Below are 12,436 nucleotides of genomic sequence, written 5' to 3'. Positions count from 1 at the left end.
AATATTTTTAACACCTTTTTAATCTTTTGTCTAAATATTTTGATGCTGCTGTTAAAGCTGAATTTCCCCTCTGTAGGACAATAAAGGTTATATCTCTGTTCTACTTTAGTTTTTGCTTCTTTTGACCTTACTGGCGTTTGTCAGACTAATTTAGCTGCGTGACCTCCGGGGTGTTTGGCACTAAAATGTCTCCCGTCTCTTTCTTCCCGCTCTGTTTGTGTTTCAGGCTGCGCTCACACAAAGTCTCGCGTGAATTGGCCAGACCGCCTGTTACCGTCAGCTAGCGTCAGTTCGCTGTTTCGAAGCCGTTGAACTTCGCTGCGACCAGAACCGAGCTTTTTGCTACAGTTTCCCAACAGATACAACGTTTGGTTTATGTTTATGGGCCGTAACACAGCAGTAGACCTCCGGGTTTCCTGTTTTTACCTTCGGCTGTTTATCGGGGCTGCCAACGGCTGACCCGACAGCAGCTAGCCTATTAGCATCGTTAGCTTCGGCTGCAGAGGAACCAGGAAGGAGACGGTGGAGCTGCAGGCGTTTGGGCCCGAACCTTCCGCGGCTCCCCAGAACTCTCATCCGGATCAACAGAACCAGAACATCCGCAGAAGGAGAAAGGTAGAGCGAGTCTATTTTGTAGCCGGGCGAGCAGCTGGTTAAATTCAGAACCTGGTTGATATTGATCGGTTTAACGGTTAAAGGTTCGGCCGCGGAGACGAACCGAACTCCCTGGGGTGGATCTGGTTCATTTAATCTGGATTTGCTGGGATTTCAGTTTTCATTGTGGAACATTTTCCAGACTTCCTGTTTCAATGTGGAAAACTGGAAGTTTGAACTGGTTTCAGGTTCTGGATGTTCAGACGTTGTAAAGCTGATCTCTGAGCCAGTTTAAGCTCCTGGATCAGAACCGAAACTTAGAAATGCTGGCCTGGGTTGATGAATATTCTGACATTTTTATAGTTGAGAACAAAGTCAGTTAATCTGATAATCCTGTTGTTATGCCTAAACTTAATACAGTAATGCGTTTTGCTTTATGAACCGTTTACATGAAGACTTTCTGCCTTTAGCCTTGTTGGTTTTCACATATGATCATCTTTGGTTAAAGCTAGTTGTAAATACTGACTTGCTGACTATCTGGTTCTGGTAAATGAAACGGTTTTAACCAAAATCTAAACAATAATCTTCATTTCTGTCTGGAATGAGGGAAATAATGTTAAAGCTGATCAGGATCGCCCAACATGATCACAGTTTTATGGGTCCAATAATCCAGAACTGGGTCAGAATATTAACAGATTGAAGGTGAGATTATATTTCTAATTTGGTTGGATTATCTTAGTTTGATCCGGTTTAAAATTGATCAGAATATAAACATAGACCCTGAATGTGTTTGGAAAAGGAGGCAATTCAAGATGGCTTCCTGCCACAGATCACTGAGTGGAGCTCAGAGAGGCGGTTCTGATGGTTCTGTTGGGTCAGGTGTCCATCTGCAGACTCTAGGAGCCGCATGTTCTGATCATAAAGCAGTTTTAGATCCAACATGGCAGATCTGACGATGAAATGGAAAAGTGCTGCCTGTAAACCTGTGCAGCACCAACGGTCATTAATTTGTAGATATTTTGTATTTTTGAATCTGACTCTGTGATTATCAGATGTTTAAATTAGCATCATGTGACCTTTTATTTTCATGAAATCCTTCTCCTGTGTGCTGCATGTAAATAAATGGTCTCATTACTGATGGACAGAAACCATTATGGCTGCCTACTTGGCACATAGCAACTGTTGCTAGGCAGACCTAAAACAGACCAACAATGCAGGCAGAGGCTGGTTTATGGGTCGCTAAGGAAGACGGAGCTGCAGCAGCAGTTTGGTGTCGTTCACAGGAGGAACGCTACTTCCTGCTTCTTCCTGCTATTTCCTGCTTCTTCCTGCTACTTCCTGTTCCTTCCTGCTACTTCCTGTTACTTTCTGTTCCTCCCTGCTACTTCCTGTTCCTTCCTGCTACTTCCTGTTCCTTCCTGCTACTTCCTGTTACTTTCTGTTCCTCCCTGCTACTTCCTGTTCCTTCCTGCTACTTCCTGTTCCTCCCTGCTACTTCCTGTTACTTTCTGTTCCTCCCTGTTGCTTCCTGTTCCACCCTGCTACTTCCTGTTCTTCCCTGTTACTCCATGTGACTTCCTGTTCCTCCTTGCTACTTCCTTTTCCTCCCTGCTACTTCCTGTTCCTCCCTGCTACTTCCTTTTCCTCCCTGCTACTTCCTGTTCCTCCCTGCTACTTCCTTTTCCTCCCTGCTACTTCCTTTTCCTTGCTGCTACTTCCTTTTCCTTCCTGCTACTTCCTGTTCCTCCCTGTGACTTCCTGTTGCTCCCTGCTCCGGGTCGGATGTAGAGGTTTCCATTTGGTTTTTAAATATCACAAAAAATAGTAGAATGTGAAATGGCAGCTTGATGATTACATTAATTAAATAATGGGACCCGACCCCGGATAAGTGGCAGAAAATGGATGGATGGAAATAATTAATAATAATTATTATTAATAATAAATAATAATAATAATTAATCTCATGACTCGATTATTGAAATAATTGTCAACGAATTGAGTCATTTATTATGTGTCAACTGGAATACACAGATTATTTCTTTTACTTGGAAATTTAATTCAATTATTTTAGTTTCATTTTGTTCATCTGCATAATGCCACTTTTTTACCCTAATAGATTTCTAAATGAATCTTTAACTGCAGCGTCTGCAGCGCCTCATGCAGCGTCTGCAGCGCCTCATGCAGCGTCTGCAGCAACTCATGCAGCGTCTGCAGCGCCTCATGCAGCGTCTGCAGCGCCTCATGCAGCGTCTGCAGCGCCTCATGCAGCGTCTGCAGCGCCTCATGCAGCGTCTGCAGCGCCTCATGCAGCGTCTGCAGCGCCTCATGCAGCGTCTGCAGCGCCTCATGCAGCGTCTGCAGCGCCTCATGCAGCGTCTGCAGCGCCTCATGCAGCGTCTGCAGCGCCTCATGCAGCGTCTGCAGCGCCTCATGCAGCGTCTGCAGCAACTCATGCAGCGTCTGCAGCGCCTCATGCAGCGTCTGCAGCGCCTCATGCAGCGTCTGCAGCAACTCATGCAGTGCAGAGCCTCCTGCATGTGCCTCTGATTCTCCTGTAGCCTCAGATCTCTTTCCCTTCCAGCTCCATCTGAAGGTTCTGCTGTTGGACTGGGTTCTGGTTAAGGTCCACTCTGGTTCCTGCTCCTCTGGCCGAGTTGGATCGGACCCAGGCCCCCCGGTACCGCCGGTATTGCTCTCACCCTGATGGCTCTGTTTGTTCCTCAGGACAGAATCGAGCTGGTCTGACTGCAGACATGTCCAAGGTTCTGGATTCTCCGTCCCGACCCAGATCCCGGTCCAGATCCAGATCCAGGTCCTACTCCAGGTCCAGGTCTCGAAGCCACTCCCGCTCCAGATCCAGGAAGCGCCACTACAGGTAGAACCCGTTTACCGACCCGGTTCTGGACCTCAGGACGGATCCACTGAACTCCTACAGGCTCTGATAAACCGGATGGCTTCATATGTGGAGGAGTTCTGATGGGCTGGTTCTGATCCGGTGGTTCTGTCTGTCTCCATGTTGGCTCTAACGGGTTAAACAGATCTTCCCTGCTGTTGGTCGATGATTGGCCGAACTGCCTAGTTGCCCTTTGCCCTCTTCCCTCCCCCGCTGTGGGGGGTGATTGACCTCATGATTCTGGATAGTTCAGCAGTTAAACGTCTTGGTGCCGTCCGACCCGTGCAGCAGCAGAATCGCAGCGGTTCTGTTGGGCCCGGTTTAAAACCAGGAACTCTGCTGCACTGTAAAACATTCAGCTGGCCAATGACTGACTCAAGTTTTAGATTTTTAACTTAAACATGAGTTTGTGAAAGATAAACTTACAGTAGTAATAATTTACTACTGTATTACTTCTACAAACAAGGCCGTTGCCATGGTTACTGCTTCACGTGGCGGCTGACCTCCAGGTTATTTATACTAATTTACGTTGAGATGTTTTCATGGAGGCGACAGGCGGAGCAGCAGCGGCTCTGGTTCCTGTAAGTCAGGATTTCTAAAGGAAAGGTGAGCAGCCAGGTGCGAATGCTCAGCTTTAGATATCTGGACTTTTTTGTGCATCACAGTTTTCTAAATTTGTCAGTGCACTCAGCTTTAGTGTGAAACCTGCACAATGTTTTATACTTTGTGCAGTATAAAGTATACTTTATACTTTATACTGCATCATGGGTATAAAGTATACTTTATACTTTATACCCATGATGTATTTTAAACATCATGGGTATAAAATACCCATGATGTAAAACATCATGGGTATTTTATACCCATGATGTTTTACAGCGCACAGAGCTGTGGTGGCGCCTCCAGCTGGTCAGAGCGCAGAATGATCAGGGTGTTTAATGAGTTCTTCCTGAGCAGGTGACTCAGATCAGCTGATGAAGGAACTTTAAAATAAATCTGCTTCTATCTCCCGCTCAGAAAACGGCAGGAAGGGTTACTGTCCTGCCGGGACAAACGTTCCCGTCTCCGCTGGCTGCTTCCAGTCGTTTCTCTCACTCTGAGCATTTCCCATCTTCCCCCCTGCTGGTCTGAGCAGGTGACTTGTAAACAGATATTCTATGGATGATTCTTACCATTAATCGAGTAATCGGACCAACTTGTTTTGATAAAATAAAACATTGGTAGATCTAACGTAACAGCAGAGTTACCATCAGACATCAACACAGTCCAATTTTTCATACATGTGAAAATAACTGATAACTTTTCTGTAGCTTAGAAAATTAACTTGCAACAATAATGACTCATTTTCTAAGTTAACCTGCAGAAAAGTTACACAAAAATCTGAAATTATATTCAATTCAATAATAAATACGCTTATAAAACATGTCTACACTCCAGCTTTTGGTCAGTTTAAATGAATTTTAATAGATGAACTCTCACCTTGCCCACCAGCCATTTAAAGCTTTGTGTCCATGGGAGCGGCGACTCCACCAGCTCTGTGCCGCCACGATGGCTCCGACACACACTTTCATTTTCCGGTTCTTCCATAAAGCTTTGCATCTAAAGCACAGCTTCTATCGGTCGTCCCGCCGTTCGCTCTGAGCACCGGCCACCAGGAAGCAGCTCTCGGAGCAGAAAAGCCGCCGTACGCCAGGCATCACGCCAGTTATCTTAGGAGCTGATTGGTTCCCTGAAAAACAACAAAGCCTGGACATTATCATCAATCAGCAAAATCCTCCCAGGCCGAACTTTAAAATTCTACGTTATGCTGCCAACACTTAGTTTTCATCAGCATGTCAGAGGCGGAAGTCAGAGCCTGGAGCACGGTGCGCTAAACATAAAACTTATTAATGAAGCTTCGAGGCAGATACATTTTCCTCGAGGTATTTTACCAATAGAGGTACTCGAATCGTTAGAGCTCTACATTTGACCTGTTGGAGGGCTTTGATTGGTCCGATCAGCTGAAGCGTGTCCGGTTGGTCCTGACTGTCCGTCTCTCTTCCCGTTTCCAGCTCCCGGTCCCGTTCCCGCTCCCATTCCCCGGGCTACAGGAACTACCCGTCCCGGGACTACCAGGGCAACAACAGAGGCTTCCGGGGTTACAATCGCGGCTACCGCCGGCCGTACTACTACCGCGGCCGCAACCGCGGCTACTACCCGCGCGGCCACTACCAGAACCGAGGAAGAGGAGGCTACGGCTACAAGTCCAACTGGCAGGGCGGCGGCGGCGGCGGTGGCGGTGGAGGTGGCGGAGGCGGAGGCGGCGGAGGCTGGCACGACCGGCAGGAGCACCACAGCCCCAGGAGGCCGTACTCGCGCTCCCGCACGCCCAAGAAGCGCTCAGGAAGCCGCAGCCGCTCCCGCTACTCCGACCGCTCGTCCTCCGGCCGGTCCCGCCAGTCCCGCCACTCCAGCTACTCGTCCCGCTCCCGTTCCCGATCTTCGTCCCGACGCCATGACAGCAAAAGTCGGAAGAAGTCCAAGGATTCTAAAGACAAGCAGCCGGAGAGTCAGCCAGAGAAATCGGCAACAGCCACCGACGGCACCGTCATCGCTAAAACGTCTGGTGGGAAGTGGATCGACTATGATGCCAGCCCCAAGAGACGCAGTCCGGACTCCAAGAAGGAGGACACTTCGGACCCGGAGGCCAAAGGCGGCGGCGGTCAGATGTGGAAGACCGTCGGCTCCGTCTCGCCTCCGGGAAAGACCCCCTCCAAGTCCGGACAGACGGCCTCCTTCAGCGGTTTCGGCTTCTTCTCCAAGGATGACGCCAAACCTGGAGACAGCGCTGGGATCTCCGCAGCTTTTAAGAAGTATGTCCTTTTCCAACAAGCTTTCATCCAATCAGCTTCCTCCTGACTGTTGACCTCACCTGAGTCTCTGTTCCAGGTTCCTGGCTGAGAAGCAGCTGAAGAAGCAAGCAGCTGAGAAGGAGAGCAGCCGGGAGAAGGACGCCGACCCCGAGAAAAGCTCCAAGTCCTCCGACATCTTCAGCATCTCCGCGTCTCCGTACGCCGATCCCAAAGACGACAAGACTATGCCCTTCTTTGACCCGGGGGAGGAGGAGTTCCTGGAGTCGCAGGGCCTGAAGGACCGGATCATCAACGAAGACGCCGATGGCAAACCCGTCCTTACAGAGCGCGACATCTTCGGCAAATGGGGCGACGAGCCAAACTACTCCTCATCCTATCAGTCGGCCAAAGAGAAAGGCCGCAGAGATGCAGAAGAAGAGGCTGTGGATGAAGCGGAGGAAGAGCTGTACCGGAGCCGCAAGCACTCATCCAAGAAGGAGGAGAAGTCCAAGAAGAAGGAGAAGAAGGAGAAGGAGAAGACCAAGAGGAGCCTGAGTCCTCCGACGACATCCAAGGAGAAGGACCGGCCGCTGTTCCCTGGAGCGTTCCCCGCTCTGGAGCCGTCTCCTCCGCACCGCCTGTCCGCCTCCAGGGAGGAGTTCGAGCTGAAGATGAGCTGCTTAGAGGAGACAGCCAGGTAACCTCTGCTGCCCCTGCAGGAGAACAGCAGCATTACAGAACACTGAGACTCACATGCTCTCTGCTGCCCCTGCAGGAGAACAGCAGCATTACAGAACACTGACACTAGACTCACATGCTCTCTGCTGCCCCTGCAGGAGAACAGCAGCATTACAGAACACTGAGACTCACATGCTCTCTGCTGCCCCTGCAGGAGAACAGCAGCATTACAGAACACTGAGACTCACATGCTCTCTGCTGCCCCTGCAGGAGAACAGCAGCATTACAGAACACTGACACTAGACTCACATGCTCTCTGCTGCCCCTGCAGGAGAACAGCAGCATTACAGAACACTGACACTAGACTCACATGCTCTCTGCTGCCCCTGCAGGAGAACAGCAGCATTACAGAACACTGAGACTCACATGCTCTCTGCTGCCCCTGCAGGAGAACAGCAGCATTACAGAACACTGACACTAGACTCACATGCTCTCTGCTGCCCCTGCAGGAGAACAGCAGCATTACAGAACACTGACACTAGACTCACATGCTCTCTGCTGCCCCTGCAGGAGAACAGCAGCATTTCAGAACACTGAGACTCACATGCTCTCTGCTGCCTCTGCAGGAGAACAGCAGCATTACAGAACACTGACACTAGACTCACATGCTCTCTGCTGCCCCTGCAGGAGAACAGCAGCATTACAGAACACTGACATTAGACTTATTTCTCGTTTCCTGTACAGTTGACACAATTCAGAGCAGAAACACGGTAAAAATCACAGAATACATCAAGGTTATTAAATATTTTATAAAGAGCTTTAAAGGACAATCCGAATTACTGATATGTTAAATAAAAAAAGAGAATTTTACATGAAGGTACAATATTTTTCTCCAGTCGTCTGAGAATCTTGAGTCATTTTTATAGACTCAACAGAGTAAAAGATTTAAATCTTTTATTTCTTGTAGTTTTAATAATTCCAGGTAAATTCATAATTCAGTGTCTCACATTGACCATAATTAAAAGATAAACTGCATAAATTAAGACAGAATTAAAACTTAAATCAAAATCTACTCACAAAGATTTTAGGTGCAAGCTGTCGAGCATCTTCTGGTTTCCTTCTGTTGTCACGGTAACTTGGACCACATCTACTCACCTGGGAGCACCAAGATCTGCTTTTTCAATAGGTTGGATACAGGAAGTGTTTTCAGATGAAGACCCCCCCCCTCCCCCACCTCCTGTTTTCATTTATTTATTAATGGACCAGAATGATAGAAACTGGAAGCCTTTCATTAACAGAAAACCATTTAAAGTTTTGGTTCCTACAAGACAAATGTGATGATTTCATTTAAAAAGTTCCTGTTTGGTTAATTGTTGAGTAGATTAAAAGGTTTTTTCCTCAGTCCTTGATTCTCCTGGTTCAAAGCCCAGCAGCTCCTCTGAGTGACTGTGATGAGTTTCAGTGTGAATACTGTGATGTTGTCACCAGTGAATCTGTCTCCTCTCAGCTCGTCCGTGTCGAAGGAGCGCCTGGCGCAGCGCGACCTGCTGCTCTCCTCCAAGAAGGATCCAGAGTTTCGCTCCATCTTCCAGCACATCCAGTCGGCCCAGCTGCGCCGCAGCCCGTCCGAGCTCTTCGCCCAGCACATCGTCTCCATCGTTCACTACATCAAAGGTAGCTGTGGCGGCGGCGGCTCGGCGGGGCCTCCGTCCGTCCGTGTGTGTGTGTGTGTGTGTGTCTCTAACTGCTGTGTGTTTGCAGCTCAACACTTCCCCTCCTCAGACATGACTTTAAGTGAGCGCTTTGCCATGTACCAAAGAAAAGCTGCAGAGGCAGAAATGATGAAGCCAAGGAAGAGCCCAGAAATCCACAGGTATGGCTCCGCCGCTCACCTTTGACCCCACCGCCGCCCCCTGCTGACCGCTGCTCTTCCCCCTGCAGGAGAATCGATGTTTCCCCCAGTGCCTTTAAGAGGCACCCTCACCTGTTTGAGGAGGTGGACGAGTCGAGCTACAAGGTGACGAGCGTTTAGAAATTTGCCGTTGTTGGAGTCTGAGGCAGTCCTGAGCAGCAGTGTTCAGCTTTGTGCTTTTCTTTCAAAGGATGCATATTTCTATATCAAAAGAGCCCAAATGTGTTTAATAAGTGCCAAGAAAGCCCCAGCCTATGAGATATGGTAATTGATTGGGTTTAAACGAACCGAGCAAAGGCTTAAAGGAATTATGATCCAGATCAACATCAGTGCCTTTACCTTGTAAGTATCTTTCCTGTCAGAAAAACCATCCAGCCTCAAACTGACAGTGTCACTTTGTTTCTGAGCTACTGCATGTTTCTGCCTGACAACGTTCAGATTTACTGCATTCATGTGATTATCAGTCCCACTGCGGCCGCCGCTAACGGCTAACGGACAGCCGCTAACCGCTCTCCTCCCTGCAGGACAAACGGTTCAAAGGAGACATCATGGACCTGCGGCTGGATATTGAAAGACGAAAGAGGTTTGCTGGGAAGGAGCGCGACTACAAGCGGGATGGAGGCCGGAGCCCCGCGGGCTCCCGGGGGCCCAGCCGCGAGCGCTCCTCCGACAAATCTGGGAAGCACCACAAAAAGTCCAAGTAGGTCCTGCTGCTTTGTCCTGCTGCTCCAGAACCAGAACCAGAACCAGAGGAGGATCTGGGTCCAGCTCAGAGGCAACAACCAGGAACCTTTGATTTCAGATCTGAAGACTTTCCAAAGCTTTGACGGTTCGGTCCGATCCTGGATCATCTGTCAGAACCAACCATGAATATGAGCCGATGCTAGTGTGTGTGTGTGTGTGTGTGTGTGTGTGTGTGTGTGTGTGTGTGTGTGTGTGTGTGTGTGTGTGTGTGTGTGTGTGTGTGTGTGTGTGTGTGTGTGTGTGTGTGTGTGTGTGTGTGTGTGTGTGTGTGAGAGGGAGGAGGAGGAGGAAGAGTGTTTCTGTGTTTTAATTGATAAAATGTTCATCATTCAGATTTTGTTGTTAGCAACGTGATTAGCATCACAGCAGTTAGCATGGTTAGCATTGTTACCATAGAATGGTTAGCATCACAGCAGTTAGCATGGTTAGCATTGTTACCATAGAATGGTTAGCATCGAACCGCAGTGTTTTATGCTAACTTTAAGGGAACCCTAATATGTCATCAGAAGTCGACCAATCAGCTCAGTCTCTGTTCTTTTCAGGACTTTAGTAGAATCGTTTGGCTCGCGGCGCCGACCCAACCCGCCTGGCCGCAGGTCCTCCATCCTCCATTTTCATTTAGCGAAGCGTTCTCTTGGTTTCCAGCCTCTGGACGTTTTTAGAAATTTAACCATCTGTAGTTATTTAGAGTAAAGATTCCTCACGGCTCAGAGCGAATCAGACTGCTGGAGGAGAAACATTCCTGGATAGACCTGCAATCTGACCAATCACACGACGTCAGTGTGAGCCGCCATTACGGCTTCCTGTGTGGATCAGGGGAGACGTCACACTGTGAGAGAGAGCCGGGTTTTAATGGGTACAAAGTTGAACCGGCTTAGATTTTAACTGAGGGCAGCTAATGTTAGCATCATGAAGCAGCAGTATGTTGATCCTTACTTTAACTGTTCCAAAGCGCTGCCAGTTTTCCCCGATAGCTGAAGGAGACATGGAGGAGCGTAACCATGACGACAGCTGCTGGTTTGTTCTCACAGGAAGAGTAAGAAGAAGCGTGACCGCTCTCCGTCCTCCTCTTCCTCCTCCTCCTCTCCGTCGCCCTTCCCCCCCCACTACAGAGGGAAGGAGTACCTGGCGGAGGGGGCGGAGCATCTGGAGGAGGGCTACGGCCCCCCCCGCTACCCGCCGCGGGACTACGGCGGCCCCTCCGACCGGGGGCCGCGGGATTACGAGGGCCACTTCCCAGACAGAGGAAGAGGCCGAGGATTTGTAAGTTTCTGTGCTCTTCCTCCTCATGAGGATGATGATGATGACGAGCTGTTCTCCTTTCAGTTTCCCAGGATGAGAGGAAGAGGCTGGAGCCGAGGGAATTATCCCGGGAACAGCAACGGAAACCCGGCCAACATGAACGCTCCGGTGCGCCCCCCGGAGGAGGACTGGGACCCCGAGTACACGCCCAAGAGCAGGAAGTACTACCTGGTGGGTTTCCTGTTTGTTCCTGCGGCGGCCAGCAGAGGGCAGCAGGGAGCTTCAGTCAGAAATACAAACATTTATGAACTGAACAGATTTAAAACCAGGTAGAATCAGAAAATACAACAATCTGCAGCGAAGCTCTTTACTGGGTTTATATGGGAGAAGAAGCTACGCCCTGTCAGGGTCAAAGGGTCAAAGGTCAGGGCTGAATCGTTTGGGGGATTTTGTTAAGTTAGTGAAAAAGTAACAGCAATACTTTATTTGGTGCCAGTTTTATTTTCACCATGTTACTTACACTAAATATTTATCCTGATGTTTGAAACCGACGTGTCTAATAAATCGTCAACCTGGATAAAATTATTGCTGTTAAGTTTTGATTGTTTAACCTTTTAACCCGGTGATCTTCCTCACCTCCTCCTCTTCCTCTTCCAGCACGACGATCGTGACGGAGAGAAGACCTGGGTGGAGAGCCGGGGCCGGGGGCGGGGCTCCTTCCCGGCGCGCCGCGGCCGCTTCGTGTACCGTAAGGGCGGCGGCGGCGGCGGCAGCCCGAAGTGGACCCACGACATGTTCCAGGGCGGCGAGGAGGGCGAGCTGCCGGACGACGCCATGGAGGCGGAGCACAAGGAGCCCAAGGCCTCCGGCGACGGCTCCCCCAAGTAGAGAAGCCATCTTCCAGCTAACGGTTGACATGTTTCTGTTTTATGTCTTTTTAAGGGAGAACTTTAAGCTTCATGTTCTGCAGCAAATCAAAGCGTTTTGTGCCTTAGAGGAGAATAAAAGCTGCTGACCAGTGAAAACGCGGCTCATGATTCTGTTAGCACGGCGCCGCTCAACGGGACCAATCAGCAGCGACCCGGGCGCCGCCGACAGCTGGGCCAGATCCACATAGGAGTTTATCTGCTGTAGAGGTTTAGCTTAAAGTTCTGATGAGATCCTGTTTCAGGCTGTTTGGACCCGACCTGCATGTTCTGAACCAACCGTCTGACATCTGCTGCAGCCTGAACCTTTTTTACTTTAAACTCGTTTTATTTTCAATAAATGTTCCTTTGAGTCGGAGCGTTTCTGGGTTTCCTGGTCATTTCTAGAACTCCAGCTGCAGGAGGAACATCTGGATTCACACCGACCTGCGTCGGGTCGGATCACATTCACGCCCAGAACATGTTCCTGAAACACAAAGTCATCTTGATTTCTGTAAACCTGTTGATTCACATAGAGCTTTGATTTCTGGAAACCTTTTATTAGAGAAAACTCAGAAAAACAAAATAAAACCTGGAAAATCCTGTTTCCTGAGCGATGGCTGTTTTTTCTCTGTTG

The 12,436-nt window shown here is 49.2% G+C and overlaps 1 protein-coding gene across 2 annotated transcripts; it reads left to right on the top strand.

The window, feature by feature from the left end:
- The first annotated feature begins 247 nt into the window (after nucleotides 1-247).
- thrap3b (thyroid hormone receptor associated protein 3b) lies at nucleotides 248-12,404 on the top strand. 2 transcript variants are annotated; one of them, XM_081612301.1, is made up of 11 exons: nucleotides 248-615; nucleotides 3,324-3,469; nucleotides 5,539-6,339; nucleotides 6,416-7,015; nucleotides 8,504-8,670; nucleotides 8,758-8,869; nucleotides 8,938-9,013; nucleotides 9,433-9,608; nucleotides 10,684-10,915; nucleotides 10,979-11,125; nucleotides 11,552-12,404. In XM_081612301.1, exons 2-11 carry the CDS (start codon nucleotides 3,348-3,350, stop codon nucleotides 11,780-11,782), a joined length of 2,664 nt encoding a protein of 887 aa, XP_081468427.1. In that variant the 5' UTR covers nucleotides 248-615; nucleotides 3,324-3,347; the 3' UTR covers nucleotides 11,783-12,404. The 2 variants fall into 2 exon arrangements, with proteins under 2 accessions (XP_081468427.1, XP_081468426.1); XM_081612300.1 differs by having other exon boundaries at nucleotides 3,319-3,469.
- Nucleotides 12,405-12,436: the final 32 nt, after the last annotated feature.

Source organism: Poecilia reticulata, chromosome 11 (assembly GCF_904066995.2).
Source record: "Poecilia reticulata chromosome 11, P_reticulata-male-v2, whole genome shotgun sequence".
NCBI classification, from domain to species: Eukaryota; Metazoa; Chordata; class Actinopteri; order Cyprinodontiformes; family Poeciliidae; genus Poecilia; species Poecilia reticulata.
The sequence above is the reverse complement of the archived record's forward strand: the minus strand, read 5'-3'. Positions and strand labels throughout refer to the sequence as shown.